Below are 27,223 nucleotides of genomic sequence, written 5' to 3' on the forward strand. Positions count from 1 at the left end.
AATGTTTTACTGCCCCTTGACTAAACGAGGAAACATCGTTTCGGAAAACAAAGGGTCACGCATGCGCAAAATAATAAACTGACTTCGTTTCTAAGAAACATTTTTAATGAGCAGCACTGGAAACTAATCAATTTTGCTTTCATGGTGGCTAAACGGGAAACAAAGAAGCAAAATTTGTGCCCGGGAAGCAATACTGTTTTTCACCTGAGGCAAAAACATTTTCTTGTTTCCGAGCAGCAAAATTTGTTTCCGCAACATATGTTTTTCCCGCGGCTAAACTGCGAAAGATTTGCCTCCGCAACAATGTTTCCTAGTATAGCCAGGCCTTACTTCTGCTGAATGGAAGGAAGAGAACACCAGTTAATAATATCATGATTAAACAGTAAAAGCACTTTATTCTGTACCGATACAAATTATTTAATGTTACACTACTACTGTTCATGTAAACCACATGTCCACACAGTTAATAACTAATTGGTAACAGATTATATTTTTTAATGGCTTCTTCCTTAAAGTTAAACTGTTTTTACTCTCAAACTAGTACTGCTGTGTATTGTACCCTGTACAATACCCTTAGGGTGGTTTTGCCATTATTTGGAGAGTGTTAAGGAGGATCGAGGGATGGCAGAGTTTCGTAAGTTTAGCAAAAGAAATCCTCTTTCACGGTTGGGAAAACAGCTACCTGTAGGTTGAGGCTACAACAGGAAAGTTCACGATAAATTTAAAAAAAAAAATCTCGTTCACGAAAATGATACTTAGATTTTGAAAAAAAAATGTATAATAATAATAATGATAGCCTTCGAGACCACTTAATGGATGATCTAAACCAAGGAAAAGAAGGTTATATCACAGTACCACCAAAACAAAACAAAAGGAAAAAAACACACGACATTGGCTCATAAAAATTCTCCTTACCACTCTCCCAGTCCGGGTAAAAGGAAAACAAGGGAAGACACCTGTGTTTATCGTTTGACCAGAACCTCCGGATTCTTTCGTGTTCAGAGAGTTTTCAGAACATTCAAATTTTTTTAGAATCAAGGGCCTCGTCTTGTTTGGCTTCCAACTCTCATGTAGTCTCATGGACTCTTCATTATGAGAGGGGAACCTTTGTCTATACACAGTATTTATGCGTTGAAATTAGTTAATAAAAGTTAAAAACTACATAAAATATGGTTCTGACAATCGTTGCTAACTATTTTCTCGTGATCTTATTTTCAGTCCGTCTTCTTTAATGGTTTTAGAGACTAACTTAGACTAGAGTAGAGGCCCAAACTTTCTAAACCTCTTGTTCTAGTTTTCCCTGGGCGTTACGAGTAATACGTTGATATAAGGATAGGTTAATTTTTATCACTAAAAAAAGACGTAAATCATATGTGTCTCAGTAAGTAAGTACATGTACTTGGGTGACTATGTCAACCGTTATTAAGGCGCTAAAATAATTCTAGTAACCCACCAACATGGGCAGCAAATCAGCTCAACAATTTGGTAATATTTATCTTTAACATAACAATTTACAAACGTACAGAGTAAAACAACCATTCTGCAAATTCAAATTCATCATGTAGTTAACACATAAATCAAAGCTTTACTATTTGCTGTCTGAAAACGATAAGGACGGCGGGTTGTGTTTCGTTCCGTCCCCTGAAGGTTTTTGTGAAAAAAGAAAGAAACCAACCAATCTAACAGCCAAAATAAAATAAAAAATTAATTAATTAAAAAGAAAAAAAAATCGCACTTGGGGAGAACGTTATGCGTTACACTTTCAAGACTTACACAAAAAGTCGAGATACACCGTTGCGGCGTTTGCGCTTGTCTTGTCGACTGCAGTCGCTTTAATTTCTGTTTCTCCAAAGTAGACACTTACTTCTATGTCACGATCTTTCCCTTTTGAGGTGTCGGGTGAGGAGACAGTAATCTCTCCTATGCAAGGCCCTACTGTGGGATCTGTTTTATACGTTACTTTTGGATCCGTAGAGGTAAAGAATGGTACCTTAATTATATCTTCCTCACTGCGTGCGGGATGTACCAGGAAACACTTTTTCTCTCCAACTTTTACAGCCTCGTTTTCTTTCACCACTACTCTAAGGAAGTCTTTACACAAAGCTACACCTTCGATAACCTCTTTCTTGTCGAGGCGATGGACCTTCGGATTAAAGTATTGTTTCGTTCCAAAACCGTACGTTGTAGCCATAATTCTAGAATTAACAATGGATGGCTTCTGACCAAACATGGTTGCACCCTGTACCACTGCAATGCTGGCATAGTTGGGGATTAGTATTTTACCTCTTGAGCCGAATGCTCTTTTAATGGCCTCTTGAAGAAAGACAGATTCGGCAAAACCACCCACCATAAATAAAGAGCTTATATTACCTAATGCGGGACGCTCAAACAACCTTGTCATGTGTTTTACGATCCCAGTGACTACAGGTTCAAAGAGCTGCTTCATCGCATTCGGCCCTAAGCTAAGGTACTCGCCATTGTATATTTCCACGTCTTGATGAATGCGAAACCTCTCGAGGCTTTGAGACAGAGCGCTTTTGGGATCTGACACCAATCTAGTAAAATCTCTGGGTAGGATGATCCTCGTACTTTTCCCGTCAAATGCTCGTCTGCCTCTTTTTTTCATCTCAAAATCATTCATCATTCGAAGCCACTCGGCAGGATAGCTGCTACGGAAATTCTTTACAGTCGGAATCCCAAATAAACTTTCAAGCAAGGACACGAACTTGTCATCTACATAGATTCCACCGTATGGGCCCCCAGTCACGTGATGGATTTCTTTGATAGTGCCGTCATCCAGAATCTCGTGAGCTGTAACATCCAGTGTTCCACCTTTTTTTTTTTTTTTTTTTTAAAGTAAAAGAAACAGGGATTTAAATCAATTTCGGTTCTTGCCGATTTAAAATTCTTATACGACCTAACATGCAGCCCGAGATCATTTAACAATTATTCCATGAGCGCGCGTTGGATATGAGATGGTAAATAGCCAACGAGGCGCGAAGCGCCGAGTTGGCTATAACTAATCTCATATCCAACAAGCGCGAATGGGATAATTGTTTTATTAAATTCTCCGCGTTTGGACATTGCTGTTGAAGTTTACCGAATTTTTATATTTTAAGAAAAAATTTCTTTCAAATTTAAACGACCGGATGTTGAGGCAACCTCCGACCAAAGCGCGCGAAACCTAATGATCACATGACACGCGCAGCGCTTTGCAAACGGAGTTGAATGAAAAATCGAAAGCGAAGAAATCGGACACAGTACAGTTGGACATCTAAAATTCAAGAAACGTTTAAATGTACGAATTATAACCTTTCTGAGACTAGCATTCAAGTGCTTTTGAAGTTCCAGCTCATCGAGAAGCGTAATAGTTGTGCACATTTGAGCAAATGTTCTGCTGTGTGGTGCCGAGCGAAGGAAGAGATCAGGGCAAGGACGGCTTTTATCATGCTGAACTGAATTCCTCGCCGACGATTTAAAACACTTCAGGCACGTCCAAGTGTACGAGGTACAACCTCACTGAGACAAGCATTCAGTGCAAGTTTTTAAACTTCAAGCTTATCTAAGAAGCGTAAGAGCTGTGCACGTTAGTGCAAGTGTTTTGCTGAGTGGTGCCGAGCGACGGAAACGAACATTATGGCCGCCGCTCATACGGATTTCATAGATGAACCATCTGAAGTCCTCGTAAATTCGTAAAAATATAAAGGCAGGCATGAAGCTCTTCGTGAGAATTTTCTTCGATTGGCTTTAACCTCTTACCGCCAGGATTTGCAAGCCATCCTGAAATTTTTGAAGGTAACCGGTTGTTATTGTTGTTATGTGATCTAAAAAATCGTAAAATCTTGCAATTTTGAAGATTTTAAAGGAAACTTCAGAGATACGTATCATTAAATAGTGTCATACCGAACTTTGTAGCTTTTATTGTTGTTATATTGAGATGGCATTGTTTGGTATTTCTTTCTTTTCCTTTTTTTTCCTACATTTTTCCGAAGAAACTTTTGCTTCCCGCCGAAAAAAAAAAATTAGCTTAGTGACACCTGGGGCTTTCGTTTTCCATATAAGGTCACACTACGGTATATGAGCTGATAACCGAGATTTAGTGAACCAATCAGAACGCTAGAAATGCAATATCCGAGGCTGATAATTTAATAATATCAAATAGCCCTTTTCACGGTTAACTATGCTCATTTGCATTACAATGAAATCGAGCATGTATGTGAGGCAATTTCGGGCTATTTTGTTGTTTAAGCCCGAACTTGCCTCGCATCCACGTTGGATAACATTGTAATGCAAATAAGAAAAATTAATCGTGAAAAGGGCTATTTGATAACCATGTACGTCACAACATGGCGGCCATTTCAGAAATCAGGGAATTAATATTTCGTATTAACTTCGCTTTGTTCGCTATTTTTTAAGTTTTACTCGGGTTGTCTACCCATAGTTCTATTCGATAAGAGCAAGAAAGGAAGGAGCCTCACTTGTTTCCAAGATGGCGGTCGAAGACCAGCGATAACTTTACAATGTAAATTATGTTACTGCTAAAGTAGAACAACACTTACAATTTTACACCAAATCAGGTATGTTTTTCAACTTTGTCGTCAGATTTGAGTTACTTGTAGATTTTTGCGGTAGTCACAAAAAATGTGTAGTTATCTTAAAGCCATTTTAGTGTTTATTGTTGTGCACGATCTATTAAAATAGTTAACGGGGGTATTTTGATTTGCGATGTCTTGTTAGTAATGGCGGCCATTTTCAATTGATGTGAGCTAAAACCGGGAACCAAAACACCTACAGGAAAATCTCTCGTATTGATGGGTATGTTGTCTATATTTTGATATTTTGAGATCGACAGGCCGGGAATCGACAATTCACGGTGCAGAAACATTTTACGGAAATGCCAGCTAAATTGAGGTCAGTTTAGTGGCACACTATTCATGAGTTCATATGTTCGATTTGTGGAGTGAACTAAGGCACAAAAGTATATTATTCTATTTGACAATAAAAATCTGCGATAAAATATTGTAAAACATAGCACGACGTTTCGACATTTCCAGAACGTCATTATCAAGAGACATGCAAAAATTAACGTTAAAAACCGACGTTTCGGTGTCTTCATGACGCCATTGTCAAGGAGAAATAAAAAAATTACAGAGTCTGCGGCTAGGTGTAACAATAAATTAGCATATAGTGTTTAAGGCTAATTAATTAAATACTTTTGCGCGAATAGAGTCGTTTTGCACGTTCAGAGTAGGTTTTAGGTCTCTGATGAAAAGCATTTCGTTAACCAAACAATCGAACTTATTTCTACACTTTTTCAGAATGCTAAAACGCCTCAGTAGGTCTTTCGGGACTTCGCCATGCTGTTCGTGGTAGTGTTTGTACACTGAAGATGCTTTTTGTTTATGTCCATCCACACGTGAGTGTAAGTGTCCGCGCGTATAGCCTACATAACCCGCATTACACAGGTCACATTGAAAATGATAAACGACGCGTTGTTGGTTGACGATCTGTGGCTTGGTTTCGCGTACTTTTAGATCTTTTAGCATCTTCAGTGTACAAACACTACCACGAACAGCATGGCGAAGTCCCGAAAGACCTACTGGGGCGTTTTAGCATTCTGAAAAAGTGTAGAAATAAGTTCGATTGTTTGGTTTTTCATCAGAGACCTAAAACCCACTCTGAACGTGCAAAACGACTCTATTCGCGCAAAAGTATTTACTTAATTAGCCTTAAACACTATATGCTAATTTATTGTTACACCTAGCCGCAGACTCTGTAATTTTTTTTTATTTCTCCTTGACAATGGCGTCATGAAGACACCGAAACGTCGGTTTTTATCGTCAATTTTTGCATGTCTCTGCATTACCAAATCTTTATTGATAAGAGTCATTATCAAGTGAAAGTAAAATAATGAAATCGAGTATATATAGTGATGAGATGAATAAATTGAAAGTTAAACAAAGAGTTTGGCTATCATGGAGTCGCTCTGGGTGTTGAAATTGGGTCTTATTGTTCTTACGTACAACATTTCATAAACAAGACAATCCCATTTCGTGCTACATTTTTTGAGCATCCTAAATTGGCTCTCATTGAGTAGGCCAATGTTCCCATGGGCATCTCTCAGATGGCGGCTAATGGCAGAGTATCGATGATCAGCGATGCGTTGAAACAAATGGCACGTCGTAGATCCGACGTAATTTGAATCACACAAATCACCTTCAAAACAGTATAAGCAACGCTATGCTGATTTACGATGCGTGGCATGATCTCTTTAAGCTTTAGGTCTTGCTCAAGTTACTTACTGGTGTAAATTGGTTGTACATCAATGCCGATTTTTGAACTGAGATCGCGTATTTGCCTTTTGACCATGTTCGCTGAGACTTGATCTTTGAACGGAATACTGACTCTTAAAGTTTCATCAGGTTTTGTCTCAGCATCTGGTGTAGAGGAATAATCACATTTGTCGATGATACAATTCACCAAAGAACTAGGGTAAGCAAGGTGATGAAACAGATTTTAGATGCCTCAGTACATTCATTGACGAATGCTTGATGCAAAGAGGACAATTCCTTTGCACGATGAACCATTCTTTCGATAAGACACTTCTTGTAGCGTAAATCGGGGTGACTTTGAAAGTGAAGTAAAAGGCTCGTATTCGTAGGCTTACGATAGAACTGAGTCTCCAGCTTATTGCCGTTCTTTGTTATCAACATTCGATCCACCAAAAGGAATTGAGTCGTTGTTGGAAAGTTCCATTGTAAAATGAATATTGGGGTGGAGTCCATTGAGAGCATTAAGGAAACTTTCAGCTGCATCGAGTCCAGGCATTTTCAAGCGTATCATCGACGTAACGCTTGTAAAAAGAAGGAATTAGATAATTGTCAGATAGTCTTTCTTCCAGATGGCACAAAAACACATTCGCCAACAAAGGACCAAGGGGGGACCCCATAGCAACTCCTTCACACTGTTCGTAAAGTTGACCATCAAACTGGAAAAGTTGATCCGTGGATGCCATTCTGAGAAGTTGAGTGAGCTGATCTTTCTGTAAGTTGAGATCATACGTTGAATTGAACCAATTATCGGTGAAGGCTTTTTCGACGAGGATGTTAATTGTTTCTTGAACTGGGACATTTTGTGAACAATGACGTTACGTCGTACGAAATCAGTATATCATCTTCAAGGACAGGATGTTTGCGAATTTCATTCAGCCAGAGTTTTCGGACGATTTGGATCAATCAGTGTAAATTTTGATGTATCAGCTATAGATGCCTGACGTAATAGACGCAGATATTCCTCTTTATCCATTACTACGGTACCAGATCCCTTATCGGGCCTTGTGATGACAATTTCATCTCGTTCTTTTAGACAATTGAGCGCCTTAACAAGAGCTTTAGGTGGATTGGGTCTCAGCGAACATGGGCAAAAGGCAAATGCACGATCTCAGTTCAAAAATCGGCATTGATGTGGAACCAATTTACACCAATAAGAAACTTGAGCAAGACCTAAAGCTTAAAGAGATTAAGCTTTCAAGCCACGCATCGTAAATCAGCATAGCGTTGCTTACTGTTTTGAATGTGATTTGTGTGATTCAAATTACGTCGGATATACGACGCGTCATTTGTTTCAACGCATCGCTGATCATCGATACTCTGCCATTGGTCGCCATCTGAGAGATGCCCATGGGAACATTGGCCTACTCCGATGCAATAAGAACCAATTTAGAATGCTCAAAAAATGTAGCACGAAATGGGATTGTCTTGTTTATGAAATGTTGTATAAAAAACAATAAGACTCAGTTTAAATACCCAGAGCGACTCCATTAGAGCCACACTTTTTGTTTAACTTTCAATTTATTCATCTCATCACTATATATACTCGATTTCATTATTTTACTTTCACTTGATAATGACGTTCTGGAGACGTCGAAACGTCGTGCTATGTTTGACAATATTTTATCGCAGAGTTTTATCGTCAAATGTTTTACCAAATCGTTACTTATTATCCTATTTATAGTTTATAATGTAAAAATTGGTCATTGAACGCGCATTTTTTTATCCATACCACCGAATACACAACAACAGACTATCTATAACCAAACGTTTTTTGACAACCAGTACAGCGGAAAAAAGTGTGCATGTTAGTTAAAGTTGTACGCGCTAGATTGCTGAGGAAAGTTTTATCATGCAAACCTTTGAGCAGATTTTATGTTAATGCGAACTAGCCGTTCTTAGGGAAAGTGTCACGAAAATCTGATGTCATTTCAAAACCCAAGAATGTTTGTCTGACAACAGAAACAAAAAATAATTGTCTAGGTTTGTTATAAATTATCACCCCAGTGCAATAAAACTGTCAATTAATGCCTCTAGCCAGAGATAGAGTAGGTCGGAATGGATTGAAACTTGAAAAATAGTAATCTAACGTTTTCAAGTTCTCTCATTTTTGTTTCCAAAATGCGCTAGAATAGACCACGGGTTGTTCCTTTTAAGAACTGAGTTGTTTTCTCTCCTCCCGTTGTTCTAGAATTATTTTGTAGCAAAGTTAAGGTCTTATTTCACCATATTTAACAAAAAAAGGTCAAAAACCCCATGATTCTTCCCCTTTAAGTAAATTGCTTTCTTCAAACCGATGAAAGAAACCACTTCCATGGAAGTGTCGAGATACTTTTTGGAAAGCCTACCTATAAGTGCGTGCAGATAAAGATTAGAGGATTTCCCCGTAAGTGCTGACGCGACTGGCATCGCAGCATTTTCATTGACCAACCAGGAGTTACTGAACTAGGTTAGGTCACGATTACTGCGAAATCCACAACCTTATCCTCTTTTGTTGGCCTTACCTCCAATGTCCATCATCAAATATCTTGAACCTGGGCGAGTAAATACGTCGGATACATTAACATCTCCCTTTTCATCTGCAAAGTCCCTCATTTTTCTCTCCCGGCAGAAAATTGCTGCTCCCTCGGGTTCCAATGCAATTATTAATTGTTCCGAATTGTCTGGAGAAGAAATACCTGCCTAAAGGAAGAAAATTAATTAATTGAGACGAGATCCTTGAAGGAGGAAGAGGGGGAGTGGTTCCAGCCTTCAGCCAAAATCCTGCCCCAGATCACATTCCCAGTACTTCGCATTCTTGTCCTAGTTTCCACGATGAACAAACGGAAAATAATTTGACACCTTACTAAAGTTGCCCATCATCATTGTTGTCTTTTTTATTTTCGTCCAACAATCCATCAACCAACCCAGTTTCACGACAGAGTGGGCGATAGGAAACAAACGCTTTCTAGGGGTAAGCCTTATTAAAACGGCGCAGATTTTCCGTTTGTATTTTTTAGACGTATCTATTTTAACCGTATGAGGGGCGGGAGAAAGGAATTCGCTCCGTCACCCTCTCCGTCTACATAACTTCCTAAATAAAAGCTATGAAAACAAGACTTGAAGGATAGATGTTAAGTCAAAAGAGTTCCCTTTGTTACATCACAATTTCCCAACAAATTCAGGAAAGCGCCAAAATTAAGCAAAGAGTAATAAAAAACGATAAAGGAACACTAATGTGAGCTAAAAACATAAAAGTTATATTGAAAGGGGTCTTCCATTTTCTAAAAAAAAATGCCTTTCAAAAATGGTTGCCATGGTAATATTAAATTCGATGAACACTTATCGACCACATTATTTTTTTCCCAGACAAATGTGTGAAAAAGTGCTAAAGTTTCAATGTTAAAAGTAACCGCGGGCAGAATCCCCCCCCCCCCCCCCTTCCGGGTCTAGATAGGGTTAAAATCCCAGCGAGTTTGTTCCCCAGAAAGTTAAATTGTACCGAGAAGTTTCAGCTCACACTGTATGCAGCTTCTCTCATAAACTGCTTCGCCGCTGGTGTCCATATCGCAGGCACTGTTATCACCCACTGAATGTCCTTGGCGGTGTAACGTTCATCCCCAGTTCTCTCACGAATAATCTCAACTGCTCTTTCTTTCATGTACTTTATTGACAGAGAGAACACAAGCAGAGCTTCTGTCGTTTTTCCATTAGCAGCTGCAAGTTCCGTTGATCGGTCTAAAGTCTGTGTTGGAAAGATATTAAATGTACTTCTGTGAGAATAGTAATATTGCTTTTGTTCTTCTCTTGTGAAGTGAACGTATTTCTCATCAGCGTCATACCCAAACGAATCGAACTCTTTAGTAGGTGTAAGAAGAATCGCAGTCGGGGTTTTCATGGTGCTTCGTCCCTCATCATTTCCCCATTCTCTGTTCATATGGATTCCTCCTTCGCCTTTTTTGTCATTAAAGGAGAAAGCGAAGCCGCTGTACGTTGTTCCAAAATCGATTGCAACGACGGCCACGTACTTTGAAGTTGGAGCCATTGATGCTAGCAATGGAAAATATACCTGAATATTATTGAGTTGCATTTAAAATGTCAGTTACTATTGATCATTCGATCGTATTTAATCTTGTCTCTTTGGTGACTTTCTTTATCAGGTATCGTGATACACTTTCTTTTCTTAGAACAGCGCTCACTACAATTCTAATATTGAAAAATAAAGCATGCTTTCCATTGGCCGTATTTCGGAAAACGACTGGGGAATGCATACAACGCACGATTCATCTATCAGTTAGCAGTGATTTAAGTAACAGCATGCGCAAGTGCTCAAACAGTTTTTCTGATGTGTCTTATTTGGCAACAAACCGAACGAATGATTATACAGTACATGTATTTATTTTGTGAAACATGTTAGTTTTACCGGATAATGAGCTCTGCTTTGTTTACAGGGCATAACGCCTTATTAAATTCAAGATAACCGATATTTTTGGTTTACAGAAACGCAATGTCTAATTTCAATTGTCTCGCAAATCAACTAAGTTTCACCTGAAATTTTTCCACTTGTGATTTGTTTTCAAGGCTGGATGTAACAGGCTCAACTGACCATATTACTTTGTGCTACTGTGCTCGAGATACAAGTGAAATGCGTCAGCTTTATTGCAGATAACTTTGCTTATAAGGGGAGGTAGTGAACATAAGCTTTCGGCATATTCAGCTCAGTACCGAGAGAAAAAAAAAAGGATCAGAATGCACTATTGCTAACAATTCGTTCACAGATTGTGTTCGGTTTAAAGGTCATTGCTGCTCTAAATGTTATTATATTATTACTGAAGTGTGGAAAAATAGCACTCAGATTCCGAGATTCTTGAAATCAAGTTGAAGCATATACTTTAGCTGCTTTATGGTGAGAATAATTTTCATATCATTCATTGCGTATTCATAAGAAGATATTGCGCAGTGCGAAAGTAATTCTGCGCAATATATCCTTTACCCGCCTAACATATCTTTGTGTGCAGTTGGTGTCTGTATTATTAGCTCTTTCTTTTAATTGTCATGAAATTCCCTGCGATGCTGCGCTAGGACTAGGAGAAGGAAGACTAAGTCGCTCCTTACACCGGGTCGTTAAGACAGTGCAATTTTAAATTAAGACTGAGCTTTTGGTGAGCTTAAATTCAAATATACATTACGATCTGCACTCTTAAAGTTCTTCTGATTTGCTGTAAAGTTATGAAACAAGAGTGACTCAGGAAGCTAATGAAATCACATTCCGTCTTTCTCAGAAACAGGATACATGAATTTTTAGATTCCTTGATGGACTAATTATGGTAAACATATATAACTCGATTTCTTTATTCCTAAATTTGTAAAAGAGGTCTATACTACCTAAACCACGGCACAAAAATAGTTCCATATATTTGCAAAACCAAGTTCGCGTTTTGTACCTGTTTTCTACTGAGTTTTCAAAGAAGTGATTTCCATAACACATCCTCGTCTGAACATCTCTTTCGCCCCATTAGGCTTTGATCTTGCGTTTAATAGGGATACTTTTTTTTACGTATTGACAAGTATTAAAAGCATGGTTACCTTGCTTATGCCAGTGGGTTGCAGTATTTAAAGGATTACAACACTCACTAACCTGAATTTTCTGTATGAAATGCGTGCAATGTTGTCAATCGGAGCTGCGTTCTTGCGCTGACCTCTCGATTTTCAGATCTGTGAGTGACTGGCTGGCAAGTCAAGCATGTCGAATGACTTCCTGTCTTCTTGGAATCAGGCTGAAACTAAGCGTTGTTATTCTGACTTCAGCATAGGGATATTTCAATGATTTATTCGCAATTAGTAGCAATATTTTCTCTAAAAAAAACTGTTGGAAGGATTAAACCACGGAAACACAGGCTTGCCATGTGGACAATTTACGACAACGACGACATTTGCTTTTACACTCTTCAACAAGCTCAAGACACGTAAACGTCCTCTTTTCTTAGAAAAGCAAGAAAGTTATTTTTTATCACGCGAGAATTAGTCATATTCTAGGAACTGAATTTACCCCTGGCTACTTTGATTCACACTAGCTTTTGGGTTATAATCCTAGCTGTCTTGTAAACACGACAGTAAAAATCAAAGGAATCATGCTTGAGCGTAGCCCCCTTTAACACTGACATTAGTTGCATAGTGCTACGAGAGCTCTAATTCATACAGTTTCTGTTCATATAAATTAAACTATATTCAGCTATGGCGTATATACGTTTTGCGCCTGAGGATGAAAATGAGTATTTTCTTCCAAAAATCAGGGGAAGCGAATGACCCATTTCCGTGGAATGTTTGGAAGGCCCAAATCGCCTCAGATATACTTCATTCCTTTCGCTTTCGTAATGGCAAATGTCTTGTTCAAAATGCGTATGAATGGCTACCCAGCACTTATTTTCGTGTAGCCAACATTAAGAGCTTGTAAAATTCGGGAGATAACATTCCCTTTCCTAAAACTTAATGCAAAGTAAATTTTCATCCACGGCATCCGAACAGATCAAACCGTTTAACTCACAGACGGGCATGCAAAAGGGCATAGAACGACCTGGAAAACAGGAGAAAACGTGTTAAGCATTTAGCTTAAACGCCTTTCCCGTTGGGCACCCCCTGAAAAATAACCACTCCTTCTCAGTGTGCTGCTGTGTTTCGAAAGGTGAGTGAAGTTACCTTCTTAATGCTGGCTGGATATACTCAGTGGCAACAAAGCTTGAAGCATACAGATACGAATGAAATTGTACGAACTGTTGCGTCTCTTTGATTCATCCAGCAAGTTGGTAATTTACTTTTCACCCTTGTGATCTCACGTGATCGGCGAGTGATTGGATGGTAAGTGTGGCATGTCGAATGACATCCTGTCTTTCGTGGAATCAAGCCGGCTGAAACATAACGCCGAAGAAAAAGCGTCACATTTGATTTTCAAATGTCATATTCTGGCTTCCAATTCACTACCAGGAAATTTTATGAAACATAAAGCCTCAGCGCTGCCTGAAGTAAAGGACTAAACCTGCAGGATTGGTATGTAAATAACTGATGGAAATTCGATCTTTGACTTTAGCAGGCGTCTCTGAGCTCACGTAAACATCCGTCTTTTCCTAGAATAGCAAAGTTGTTTTGCAACTACGATCATGTTATAATGATTTGGTAAGCTGTCTTTCTAGGAACAAATTAACTGAATATCCTTCGGGGACACGAAAAGCACGTCCAAAAAAGATATTCTTCATCATAGGAATAGGAACAGTAGGACTTAGGCTGCACTGAGTATGGCGGAACAGAGACCACTAGCGGACAAGCAGAGCTATGAATTACTTCGACGGTTCATCCAAGATCTTGTCTTACTGTCTAAAAAAGAATGTCATTCATTGTCTGACTTGCGAAAAGAACTGGCACGGTTCATCAAAGATAGCAAGAAGACTTTGGCTCAGCACAAACAAGAGCAAGCAGGGTATGTCTAGAAAAATGAATAACTTAAGCTTTATACGTCTTAGAGATATCCCATCAATAAAGGGAAACGTGTGTATATATTAATCTGTATTGATCAGTTGTTTGACTAAAGAATGCCAAACAGTGCATCAATCGTGTCCTCCTCATTCTCACCATTACCTGTCTCTTCAGAAAGCTAGTTAACAGATCTCCATAGGCATAATATAATCACAAAAACCCTATCAGTTATATTTAAACCCTAAACAAACCCTATTAATAAAATATACTGCCATTAAAATAAAAAGGTTAATAAATAAATAAATAAGATTGCGTTCGATTGACTGTATTCCGGAATAAGAATAAGCAGAATGGCAGAATAGATTTCTCTTTTCAAGCAAATTTCCCGAAAGCATTTCTGCAAAATGTACCGATATCGTTGACACATCATAGTTCAAGAGCGATTTTGTACTTCAGTAACTCCAAAAAAACCTCTCATGTGGTATTTGTTGTCATCATTCCATGTTTCCCTATTCCGGAATAAGGTCAATCGAACGTACCCTAACCCTGAACGTTCTATTTGAACTTGAGATTAGCATTATGCTTTATTAATGCACTTATTTAAATTTAGTAAGAAAATCAGTTAAAAAAAAGCCACCTTTACGGAGCTCGTTGTAATTTTAACGCTTTGTTATTGCTTCTTATAAATATATTGATTGTTTGTAAAACCTACTGCATGCATCAGTACGTAAATGCAGAGGTCGAGTGCCTACCTTTTTTGACAAGTAAGATAAATGTGGTTTTTCCAGGAAAGGGTGCGATCAATACTGACCACTAAGATAATTTCACAGCCTCTCAATTCAAGGAGCTAAGGTACTGTGGGGATAGGGTCAAAGACATTAATGAACTCGGAATGATAAGATAGGTGCTTTTGATACGAACGGGGAAAACAGTCACTGACGTGTAAAAGTTCAGAATTGACTCAGTCTTCGCTGCAGGTGTCTTGTATATTCTTTGTTAGACTGAGTACATAATGCTAGTATTATCTACAAATATATGAAAGGATAGTTGCTCAACTCGATGCTTAGACGTCAAGCACATGATTAAGTTGCTATTGCATTGCTTTATATTAATTTACAGTTGTTGTTAAAAATTTACAAGAGTAAAGAACTTGTTTTTGGCGTTTTCAGACCTAAGATTAAAGAAAAGTCCACTATGGATACCCAGCAACACAACGAGAGGAAAGAAAACATGAACCAAGAAGAGAAACTAAGCAAATCTGCGTAAGTTGCACGCGTTGGCGATTCATGGGAACAAATAGTATGTAAACGTTGTGACAGCTGAGTCTTCTTTTGATTTAGCGAGGAATAAAATGTATAATACTCCCAAGATTAGGAATAGACAATGATATGTGTTAGGAGGAAAGTGCTGGTGAAACACCACAAATGAAACACAAAAAATACAAAGAAAAACCCTCCTGTAAAGCTTTTGTGTAAAAAGGTCATTGTGAACGCAACACCAAAGAAAATATTTTGAAAACTAAACGCAAAATTAACACTGGTCGTGAGAAAAAAAAAGGAAGCAAGGAACTTCGCATACAAGATAGCTTGTGCTGTATGGAATTTATTTCCATTTAAACCCAAATCATCCGATTGTGTATAACAGTTAATTTCAACAGAGAAAATGAATTTGCTTGGTATAGGCCCAACAGTAGAACAACAACAACAACAACAACAAAACAATTATCAACTGGACAGTCAGACTAGCCTGGTAGACAGCTCTTGCTCCTAGAGTTATTGACTATTATGCAGTCGCTTTGAAATCTTTCCTAGCCATGTTTTGAAGTATCATTCCTGTAACTTACCACAGAAGTACCACTTCAGACTTAAAGCAAGAGAGTGACGGAAAGGAAACTGTTCCGGCAAAAGCGGATGTGGAAGGCGATATTAAACTCGAAAATGACGAAGAACGTAACTCAACAAATGTAAGGTACAAGGCACTTGTGATAAAAATGGGTCTTTTCTTTTTTGCGACCATCTTGAATCCGCCATCTTGGATTTCTGGAATTCCTCACAAGAAAATAAGACAAAAAAGAGAAAATAGTGGGGTTACACAGCAGAGATCGCCTCAATATTAAGTGTGGTGTTTGAGAAGATGGCTTATATTACAATACTGCTAATTTCTTTTTAATTACAGAATAGAGAATACACTATGAAACACTAAAACTTGCTATGAAGCAGTGATAATAGTTAACCAAGATTCATTGCTGTGCCATATTTAATAGCAGCAAATGAAGATGCTACGTGAAGCGCAAAATGACTGAATGCACAAAACAAAAAAACAAATTTTGGTCATGTTAAGAATTCAGACACTTTGTTTTACTATAACAAGAGTAGAAGTGCATGGAGACACTTTCTTTCGTTAGAACACTGCCTTACTACAGTTCTTTTATTGTAAAGTAAAGGATGCTTTCCATTGGCCGTATTCCAGAAAACGACTGGAGAATGCATATAACACGCGACTCATCTATCGGTTGACACTGATTAGTAACAGCAAGAGCTCAAAATTTTTGATGTCTTATAGTGTTTGGTAACAAACCAGACGAATGATTTGTATTTGTTTAATGTATTTCTTTTGTGAAACATGTTAGTTTTACTGGATAATGAGCTCTGTTTCTATTACAGGGTATAACGCCTTATTAAGTTCGAGATAACCAACATTTTTGGTTCACAGAAACGAAATGTCGAATTTCAATTGGGAAACGTGTATATATGTGTTTATCTGTATTGATCAGTTGTTTGACTAAAGAATGCCAAACAGTGCATCAATCGTGTCCTCCTCATTCTCACCATTACCTGTCTCTTCAGAAAGCTAGTTAACAGATCTCCATAGACATAATGTAATCAGAAAAACCCTATCAGTTAAATATTTAAACCCTAAACAAACCCTATCAATAAAATAAATACTGCCATTAAAATAAATAAATAAATAAATAAATAAATAAATAAATAAATAAGGTATGGTTCGATTGACTGTATTCCGGAATACGAATAAGCAGAATAGCAGAATAGATTTCTCTTTTCAAGTAAATTTGCGAAAGGCATTTCTGCAAAATATCGTTGACACATAATAGGTTAACTCCAAAAAAACCTCTCATGTGGTATTTCCTGTCATCATTCTATGTATTCCTATTTTGAAATAGGGTCAATCGAACGTACCCTAACCATGAACGTTCTATTTCAACTTGAGATCACCATTAACAGTTATCCAGTCGTATGCTTTATTAATGCACTTATTTAAATCTAGTGAGAAAATCAGTTTAAAGAAAAGCCATCTTTACGGGGCTCGTTGTCATTTTAATGCTTTCTTATTGCTTCTTACACATATATTGGTTGTTTGTAAAACCTACTGTATGCATCAGTACGTAAATGCAGAGGTGGGGTGACGACCCTTTTTGACAAGTAAGAACACTGAAATAATTTCACAGCCTCTCAATTCAAGAGGCTGAGGTACTTTGGGAATAGGGTCAAAGATATTAATGACTGAATGATAACATAGGTGCTTTTGATACGAACGGAAAAATCAGTCACTGACGTGTAAGAGTTCAGAATTGACTCTTCGCTACTTAAGAATTGGCTCATGTTTAGCGTGCGTATATCGAGTTATGGATGCACGCGGGAATTTTTGAGAGCACGAGAGAAGCGTAAGAGTTGCTTGAGGCGTAGCCGAGAGCAACTCTAGCTTCTTGAGTGCTCTCCAAACTTCCCAAGTGCATCCATAACTCGATATACGCACAGCTAAAAGCATGAACCAATTCTTTTATAACACAGTGAAAATAAAGTAAATGATTCCTGGAAAACAGGTTTTGTTCCAGATTAATTACAAAATTCTCTGTAAAAAACAAAAGGCGAAAATGGTTTCTCATATCGGTTTAATCTTAACGTTTCATTAAGCTTCATGCTCTTATAAAAATAGATCTTTTATGGTGTTGTTTCTCTGTAAAAGTTTTTTAAAAGCACAGCGCGCGCATGCCTCCCCCATCTGACTTGCACACGTCATCGGATGGACGCACGGCCGTGCGTATGTTGAGAAATGTACCATGATGACGCCAATAGGAATTAGATTAGGATGCACGCGCGCTATGTTATAAAGGTGTCTTGTATATTCTTTGTTGGCGTACATAATGCTAGTATCATCTGCAAATATATGAATGGATAGTTGCTCAACTCAATGCTTAGAAGTCAAGCACATGATTAAGTTGCTATTGTGTTACTTTATATTAATTTACAGTTGTTGTTACAAATTTAAAAGAGTAAAGTACTCCAGACCGAAGATTGAAGAAAAGTCCACTATGGATACCCAGCAACACAACGAGAGGAAAGAAAACATGAGCCAAGAAGAGAAACTAAGCAAATATGCGTAAGTTGCACACGTTGGCGATTCATGGGGAAAAAATAGTATGTTAACTTTGTGACAGCTGCGTGTTCTTTTGATTTAGCGGGGAATAAAATGTATAATGCTATCAAGATTAGGAATAGACAATGATATGTGTTAGGAGGAAAGTGCTGGTGAAACACCGCAAATGAAACACAAAAAATACAAAGAAAAACTCTCCTCTAAAGCTTTTGTGGAAAAAAGGTAATTGTGAAGGAAACACCGAGGAAAATATTTTGAAAACTAAACGCGAAATTAACACTGGAGAAAAAATTAAAAAAAAAAAAAAAGGAAGCAAGGAACTTTGCATACAAGGTAGCTTGTGCTGTATGGAATTTATTTCCATTTAAACCCAAATCACCCGATTGTGTGAAACAGTTAACTTCAACATAGGCAATGAATTTGCTTGGTATAGGTCCAACAGTAGAACAACAACAGCAACAACAACAAAACAATTATCAACTGGACAGTCAGACTAGCCTGGTAGACAGCTCTTGCTCCTAGAGTTATTGACTATTATGCAGTCGCTTTGAAATCTTTCCTAGCCATGTTTTGAAGTATCATTCCTGTAACTTACCACAGAAGTACCACTTCAGACTTAAAGCAAGAGAGTGACGGAAAGGAAACTGTTCCGGCAAAAGCGGATGTGGAAGGCGATATTAAACTCGAAAATGACGAAGAGCGTAACTCAACAAATGCAAGGTACAAGGCACTTGTGATAAAAATGGGTCTTTTCTTTTTTGCGACCATCTTGAATCCGCCATCTTGGATTTCTGGAATTCCCCACAAGAAAATAAGACAAAAAAGACGAAAATAGTGGGGTTACACAGTGTGATCTTTGAGAAGATAGCTTATATTACAATACTGCTAAATTCTTTTTAATTACAGAATAGAGAATACACCATGAAATACTAAAACTTGCTATGAAGCAATGATAATAAAACTAAGATTCAGTGCTGTGCCATATTTAATAGCAGCAACTGAAGATGCTACGTGAAGCGCAAAATGACTGAATGCACAAAACAAAAAAAAAAAACAAAAATTTGGTCATGTTAAGAATTCACATACCTTTTTTTTTTTCTTTTTTCTTTTTTTTACTATGTTTCATCAAGACATACCATCGCCGTTTGAATGCTTGCCTGACTGTTCCTTTAGAATGATCCATTTATTAACCAATGGTATCTATATTCTGCAGGTCTTTGAAGGATAAAATAACTGACTACGAAATTGAACTTGAGCTCAAAGACAAAGAAATTGAATCGCTTCGCAGCAGGCAAGTTTCACAAGTTACGACATTGTTGATTACAGAGGAAGAAAGACAGATAGACAGAAAGAGAGAAAGGAAGGGAGGAATGACTGATTAAAAAAAATAGGATGCAGCGAAATGAACGAAAGAGCGAATGGATAGATTAATGGATGAAAATAATAGAATAGAATTTAATTGGTTTCTATTAAAAACTATTTTCAAACTGATCTATATCAATGAAATTGATTTCATAAAAACTTTAAAAGCTAACGCATTCCAGAGCTTCGCGCCAGTTTAAGCAAATCTTTTTCTGGTAATAATCTGCTCTAACTACTTAAGGCTCAGTCCCATCTCAACGTTCTAGGATTACTAAACGTACGAGGTCCAATATTTCTTGAAAAGATCATTTATTTAAGATAAACTGAGGTTGTATCGTTTTAGCTTTAAAACACGAAGCAGTTTTTTTCTGTTTCTTTTCTCATTAGAGAGAACGAGAGCACTGGTAATCAAATCCGAAGGTCGTGGATTTGATACCCGGCGAGGTCGGATACTCTTTTCTTTGCTTCGTGCGATCTAGCCTCCCACGCAGTCGTTTTTAGGGGACTCGAATTACCTCCTGGAGGAGGTAATTCGAGTCCCCTAAAAACGACTGCGTGGGAGGCTACGTGCGATCTCCCACTTCGTTACTTTGTCTAACGCTCAGTGGGAAATTCATGGGTTCACTTAGTACTACAACATACACTGTAGTGTTAATTCTCTATAGTAATCCATCATTTGTGTCATTAGTGTTCATGCGGCACAACATTCATTGAAATCTTCACATTTACATAGCTGCAATTACCACCATGATCACCCACAACTTGCTCCCCTCTGGCCTTGTAGATCAGTCGGTAGAGCAACAGTGATCAACTCCGGAGGTCGTGGGCTCATTTTCCCGCCGAGGCCGAAGATTTTTTCTTTTCCGTGTGCGGTCTCCCACTTTATTACTAGGGCTAGCGCCCAGTCGGAAATTAATTTTCTCGCGTATAGCTTAGTACTACAGCATACGCTGCAGGGTTAATTATCTAATTCTTCGTTTGGATATTAAACCAGTAGAGTTTGTTGAACAATCCATCAGAATATCTGAAGTTCATTGGTAAGGAAGTCAGTAATACCATCCTAACAATGCTACAATAATAAAAATACGGCGTAATGATTGACAGGCTAATAGACACTAAATATGTAGGGAGGAGGGACATAAGGGTAAATATTTTTAGGGCTCCCGTACCAGATACTTCTTTATAGACACTATGTCTTATAACATGTATGGATGGATGGCTGAATGGATGGATGCATGGATGCCTGGATGCATGAATAGAAACCCTTCTGAGAATGGGTGCTTAGTTGGATTTAAAAAAAGAGGACATTGACAGATTTCTTTAAACATACTTTCCTTTATTTTTAGAGTTGCGTTCTATAGCGAGAAGTTTACAAAGCAGGATCAGCGGCATGTAGAGGATACTCTAAGCCTCAACAGACAATCACAAGTGGAACGGGACTATAAGACCTTTGTCAGTGACGATCGCATTGATGCCTGTATTATTATCCAGCAAAAATTAAAGGAAAAGACGGATATCAATGCTAGACGATTATCTTGTTTTATCTTTGAGGTAAGTTGTGTTGCAAGACTAATTATAACAGTGAACAGGTTCTAGAGCCAGTGCCGTCATATATTTTTCGACTCCTGGAATCAAGGTTGAACAGTAAAAGTTTCCAATCAATTGCACAATTTTATTGAGAAAAAAGAATGGTAACCTTTTATAAAGCAGCTGATGGGCGAAGAAACTTTAGTTTCAAGGTATCAGCCACCCTTTTAAAAGGAGCAGGTGGTGTACGCGCCACGATCGCGTTGCATTGTAGTTGCAGGATTTTTAAGATGGCGGTGTTAGTAGGACTGCTGTAATTGGTCAGCGGTGTTGCGCATGCGGACGAGTGTGTGTAGAAAGCATGGCCGACAGCCTGGCTTCCTAGCCTTTAACACATTTAATATTGTAAATAGTCAAGTATGAATATTGTAATAGTAAGAATATTGTGTGTCGTCTATAATGTATTTATGTTGTATTTTTTTGTTAATGGCAAATAAAATTGAATTGAATAAAGTTTGATCGTTGTGTTTGGCAAGTGTTCCTGTTCGTGCCTGTACCGGCTGGTCAACAGCGGCGAAGCGAGAGTTAATTACCAATTTTGTGCTTCGTTTATAGCTAGACAGATTGATCATGTGCGTTCGTCTTCGCCGCTTCCAACATGATAAGTAATTTGAGCGGTCTTTCTCTCGAGTTATATCCAATAATTTGTCAGCCGAGAGTAAAGACACAATTTAGAGTGTTTTGTAAGGCTTATGCTAGGCCAAGGTTTAAACGCCCCCACGTTTTGTTACGTTTTTCCTCATTCCAAACCGACGTGTTGGGGTGCTCCAGAAGTGTTGCTTGGGAAACTCGATAACAGCAAGAATGGTTTTCTCTGGAATTGAAATAATTACTGCCTAAATTCAAATTTCTAACAAGAAATCTTTGTGCTTAACTTTGTATTTCAAGAATGAAACCTTTGCTCTCCGAGCGGAGCTTCTCTAACATTTACACCGCATGCCTTGCTTGCCGGCCAAAACGTATTACACTTACATTTCAAAACTATATCTTTAATCAACAGACAGTTTACGAATACGTATTGGCTGTAAAGGAAGCTATGACTGACGCTTTCAAAGAAATATCTAATTTTGCGATCAACGATGGCCCTGGCATTGGCCAGTATTGCTGTGAACAAAGGATTAAGGCACACAAAGAGGTATGGTTTCTGTTGTGTTCCAACGTTGCTGTGAGTTAGTCAGTTGTAGTAGTAGACTTGGATAGTTTAAGGATATCTAACTATCGATTTTATACTATTCCCGACGATTTCAAGTTGTCCACTGCCCAAAATACCAAACTACCACGCCAAGGTGTTAAGGTTTATCACTTTACAAATGTCAGAGGTAGTGCTCTTGCTAGACCAGGCGGACAGAATTAATACCAAAGTTACACTAAAAACAAAAATGAATTATTGCAACACAGTATACTCCGAAGTTCACGAATTTTGAATTGCTGATATAAATTTTCAAAGTCATTAATAACTCATGAGGAGAAAAATATATAGAAAATCACTATCGTGGAGGGGATGTCGAAATATGATCCTTTAAAAGGCGTCGTCCAGGTATTATGATGAGCTACGGTGAAGAAAAAAATGTGTGCTAATGAGCTCACGGTGATGTTGAAATCCCCAATGGCTTGTCATTAACTGCAACAAGAGAAACCGTTTTGCACCTTTGCGTGTTTTAATGCATGGTCGAAATGGTCTTTCTTCACACGTGTGGAGTTCCAGCAGTCATGCGGAGAGAAAGAGAATCCTAGACATCGTGGTTTGTGCAGATCGAACGCGCGAGGAATGCTACCGTTTTATCCACGCGAACGGTAACCAGTAACAAAGGTTCTTGCGCTTTTTGTAAGACATGGTTCTTTTGCTCGAACAGTAACTCCAGGGCACAGACTAAGTATAGTATGAACCACTCAAAATAAGCAACTGGGGCGATTTAGCATTTTAAAAGAACATCGAATCAAAGAGCAAACGTAAACAATTCCTGCCAAAAGCAGTAGAATCGCGGCACAGAGTTTGGGACATTTATTTACTGAACAAAATGTGACAACATTTATTGTAGCTCAAGCCGCGCTAGACACTGTGTTTTTGTGGACGTTGTAATAACAAGATCACATTAAACAAAAATCGGAGTCTTTTTTCCACACAAAAAAGAAAGAAAAGTGATACAATTGTACATTGATGATACAAAGCAAGTGATCGTCTCCGTGTTCCATTCGGACGTCCCTAAACTGAAAGAAAAAAAGAAATAGTTGAAAAACTGGAGTGCGAAGTTGGTATTCCTCTCATAAAGAGTTAAAGAATTGGGACTACAAAACAGTGTTACTGTATACTACATTTGTACCCGACAGAGCAGCTATGCGCAACGCAGAAGCAAAATATTACAAAGCAGAATATTACAGTAAGCTAGATCAATATCCGGCCCGACAGAGAACAACAGCTCACTGAAAAGAATGTTGACTACCCAAGTAGAGCAGAATTGGTTATTGCGATATTAATTATTAGTGCAAGCAGGGCATTCTGCTCGACAAGCTAAAGAGGAACCTAAGTTAGTATTCATAGCGCGAGGTTAGCCGGTTAATGTTCTGCTCGACAGATAACAAAGCAGTCTGCTCTACAGATAACAACAGTTCAGTAAAAATTGACTTTCCAAGTGAAGCAGAACAGGATTAATATCGCGCGGTGGTGGTTGAATTAATTTGGCGGTAGATAAAAGCAGTGCAGTAATTAAATGACTAAGATCCAAGCTTTGCAATATAATAAGATTAAAAAACAGAATCTTAAAATTGGTATAGCCTATTTACGAATTTCACTACTCACCAATGCCTTGGCTTGCTTTTATATGATCGTGAATCCATGACAGATACGCGCAAGTTTCCCAACCTCGATCAGTTTCCCGCCATAATTACAAAGATTCAACAAGACGTCGACTCTCGGCAATGGTCTGAAGAGGTACATCCTTCCAAAATATTGTTCTAATTCCTAAACGTAGACGTTGCTTTTCGAGATTTCAATCCTATGATACTTGCGTTAAATGCTGAGCGGAAATTTGTTAGCCAAATTCAAAGACGGACAAAGCTGGGACAATTCACACCAACATAACTGAATTTCAGAGGTGCATTATTTAATCGAACCTGGCGTCGATTTATCTGAGCCTCGCATTCCCAGGTGAAGAAAATAAAAACGAATGACCCAAGAACTATTTTCCTCGGCTTTATGGCAGATAGAACGTACCAAGTCGAATATGCATGTGTAAAGGTCAATCCTCGAGCAGAGAAAGTGGTCTGCTGTTATTCAATAAATTAAATTGCTGCCCGCCGCAACTATCGATTAATACAAAAACTTCCATTCCTTTATGGCAGTTTGGGATGGGAAATGTTATGAGAACGAAGGCAAACCAATGGCAAAATCGGCAGTTGACCCACAGGCGGACCACCCTCTGTTTTTGTGGTGTAATGACTTTTTGCAACTAAAGTCACCTTTTAACCTTTATGTTGAAATAAAGTTTCAAGGAAATGTTGATTGAGTCACGCGTAGTGTTTTTTTTTCTTTGGAGAATAATCTAGCCTGGTGATAAGGTCTGCTAGGTGGCACTGCGAAGGTTCAGAGTCGATTGAGCTTTCGTTCGGAGGATGATTTTGCTTGTCTTGCCCGATGCTTGACAGGAATGACGTGTTCGACGAGGAGGAGAAAGGGGGAGTGGATTTAAAAGAACACTGTCTACAAATCTAGTCTAGTGTGTTTTCTTGAATGTGGATGCAATCCTTTGTCTTTACGTCTCCGCATTTTATATGATAATAGTTTCCACAGGTCGCACATTCGAGCAACCAATGGTTAATCCCTATCGTTCTGAGGCATCCTTGACAGGACAGTCTCATGGAAGGTCCAGGATTCGGACAGATATCTCCACTAATGACCAAGCGACTTAAATTAAATGTTGAGTCGGTGTTCGAATAGCGACTAGCCCTGAATCCGAAGTATCCCTTGACTACAGCGCGAAGGTAAGCAACATGGCCACGACACGTGGATGAACTCATGAAGCCTGTTTTAATCCATCCATTCAGTGGGATAGCCACTCCAGCGTTACTAAATGGGAGCTGATCATCTGAACATCCATGTTTCGACTGCCTAAGGGGGGATTACACCTAAACTGGAATGAAATTTGAAGAGCTTTTAAGAAGAGATAGAAGAAAGAAAATAATTTTTGGAACACCAACAGACAGTTGATACCCACGCAAGAGCACCCCAGGTTGATAGTGGACTAACATGATGTCCGTCTGTTAATTATTAACTTCAAATTCTAATTTTAAAACTTCACTAAATCTTCAATATCAGTCTTATTTCTCTTAATTTTACCAATCCTTCTAGAAAAACTACTCCTCCCAAATATACCCAAAAATCACCCAAAAATTCCCAAAACACCCCACAACACAGATTCACGGGATGATGAGAGTTTTTGGATTTCTTGAAACGTGAACGAGATATTTCCGTTAAAGCCATGTCAAGTGGCGGAAAAGTGGCGTTTAGGTGTAATCCCCCCTTAAAAGATATACAAACTACGAAAAGCGCACCCAAGAAGAGCGAGAACAAGCGGAGTTAGAAATTTCGTGTTCGCCATCTTGCGAATGTAGTATGCGGTGTTTTATCAGCTGATAAAACACTCCTCATTAGTATTCTGTGTTTTTCTTGTATGCTAATTTCCAACGTTCAGAAAAGCATAATTGTAATGAACTCTATTGACATACGCTTTTCCAGGAATGGCTGCGCCTCGTGGATTTTAACTCAATAAAACACTCCTGCTCGTTTTTTAAACATTTCCTCGCCTATTAAAAGAGATCGCGAGCGTAGTTTCTCGGCGAAAAATTATTGTCGGGGAAGTAAAAGCCGCTGGATTTTGTTAAGTTTCCAATTTGCGTTTTCCTTTAAATCCAGTTTATCCCTACTATCTACTCCGTTTAAATTGCGACTAGACTGCAAGAAGGCCCTTTCTTGATGGACAAGACGACGAGCAAGCAAACCTTTAACTGCCACTGGTTCGCTGAATCGAATTGTTTTGCTATTTCCAATCTCTTTCTTTGGAAATCAAAAGTGACTGAAGACAGGCGTTGAGAGATGAATTTAGCCTGCTCCAGGCCCCTAGAGAGACGCGCGAAGGAGAGTGCGAGGGTACGGAAACGAGGGGGGAATGGGGGAGAGAAAAAGAGGGAAAGAAGAGGAGCCTGTAATCATTTTCTTAAACACCTCATGCCGCCCCCTTTTTCCAAAATGTGTCAACATGTCAAAATGTCAAACTTTTCATTGTCACGGGTTACGATTACTCGCGCGAGTTCTCGAGTTCGCGCGGTTGTCCATACATCGCTTCGATGTCGCGGATACCGAAAGATTCTCCGGGTTTGGGATTTCAACCCTGAAAATCCTGTAGATTTTGCCAAAAAAAAATTGACGTGTCTTGGAACGAAAGTTCCCCGGGTGTCCTTGTCCAACGCCGTTCGAAATAAGAAACTTATTAACGCGACGTTATCGAGCGACGAGACACTAGTGTTGGCCGATGTTGTGTCTTCGCTTGGTTGTGTCTTCGCAAGCTTTTAAGAAAAGAAGAGCTTTCCAGCGTCAGCTGCCTCACTTGTGCGAGGACCCTGGCCAGAATTTATGGCACGTTTAATGTTAAAATGGGGTTGATAGACCTGCACGACTCCCCCTGTGTGTCCGTTGTTTTGATAAAAGCCTTTTCAGTTTTGCTTTTACAAGCATGTCTTTAAGCGATTTTCCTTTTGTATAAGAGATTCTTCCCTTTTGATCAAAATGTGATGCGACCGCTCTGCTTAATGGTGTTTATGTTGATCGTGAGGGGGAATTCTCATATATACTGAATGAAGAGTTGCTTACTGATCATTGTGTATGCTAGCTCTGTGGCATTTGTTAAAGTTTATCGCCTCGGATTAACTGCAAGATTTCAGGTAGCGCTAAATAAACTTTATGTGAAGACACAGGATCCGTGGATTTCTTTACTCGTGAATTCATGCTTATGCTATTGTATATCGCTGCAGGAAGGTTGCAACTGCCGCGGGATGTTTGTTTATCACGGATATGAGTGTCTAACAGATCCTCGTCTTTCAAAGCTTATCAT

At 38.7% G+C, this 27,223-nt stretch overlaps 2 protein-coding genes and 1 pseudogene across 11 annotated transcripts in view; 1 reads left to right on the top strand and 2 right to left on the bottom strand.

The window, feature by feature from the left end:
* Positions 1–1,356: 1,356 nt before the first annotated feature.
* LOC146454498 (heat shock 70 kDa protein 12A-like) lies at positions 1,357–13,137 on the bottom strand. Of its 2 annotated transcripts, XM_085094996.1 has the most exons (5): positions 13,005–13,134; positions 11,947–12,085; positions 9,829–10,358; positions 8,834–9,011; positions 1,357–2,832 (listed from the first exon to the last, which is right to left on the bottom strand). In XM_085094996.1, the coding sequence occupies exons 3-5, from the start codon at positions 10,351–10,353 to the stop codon at positions 1,763–1,765; spliced, it is 1,773 nt and encodes a 590-aa protein (XP_084951122.1). In that variant the 5' UTR covers positions 10,354–10,358; positions 11,947–12,085; positions 13,005–13,134; the 3' UTR covers positions 1,357–1,762. The 2 variants fall into 2 exon arrangements, with proteins under 2 accessions (XP_084951122.1, XP_084951121.1); XM_085094995.1 differs by lacking the exon at positions 11,947–12,085 and having other exon boundaries at positions 1,358–2,832; positions 13,005–13,137.
* Positions 5,954–6,828, bottom strand: LOC146454499 (uncharacterized; annotated as a pseudogene).
* Positions 13,138–13,199: 62 nt separating the features above from the next.
* The window catches only part of LOC146454500 (uncharacterized), an 18,874-nt gene continuing 4,850 nt past the window's right edge, over positions 13,200–27,223 (top strand). The window contains exons 1-9 of one of the 9 annotated variants that reach the window (XM_085094997.1): positions 13,200–13,352; positions 13,496–13,779; positions 14,945–15,037; positions 15,624–15,743; positions 18,045–18,173; positions 18,771–18,890; positions 19,384–19,461; positions 20,879–21,083; positions 22,120–22,254. In XM_085094997.1, coding sequence (XP_084951123.1) covers positions 13,598–13,779; positions 14,945–15,037; positions 15,624–15,743; positions 18,045–18,173; positions 18,771–18,890; positions 19,384–19,461; positions 20,879–21,083; positions 22,120–22,254 — 1,062 coding nt within the window. In that variant the 5' untranslated portion in view covers positions 13,200–13,352; positions 13,496–13,597. Of the gene's footprint in view, positions 13,443–13,495; positions 13,780–14,944; positions 15,038–15,623; positions 15,744–18,044; positions 18,174–18,770; positions 18,891–19,383; positions 19,462–20,878; positions 21,084–22,119; positions 22,255–27,223 lie in introns of all 9 variants that reach the window. The other 8 variants (XM_085094998.1, XM_085094999.1, XM_085095000.1 and 5 more) reach the window with 8 other exon arrangements.

This window comes from Pavona decussata, unplaced genomic scaffold (assembly GCF_977016875.1).
Source record: "Pavona decussata unplaced genomic scaffold, jaPavDecu1.1 SCAFFOLD_300, whole genome shotgun sequence".
NCBI lineage: Eukaryota > Metazoa > Cnidaria > Anthozoa > Scleractinia > Agariciidae > Pavona > Pavona decussata.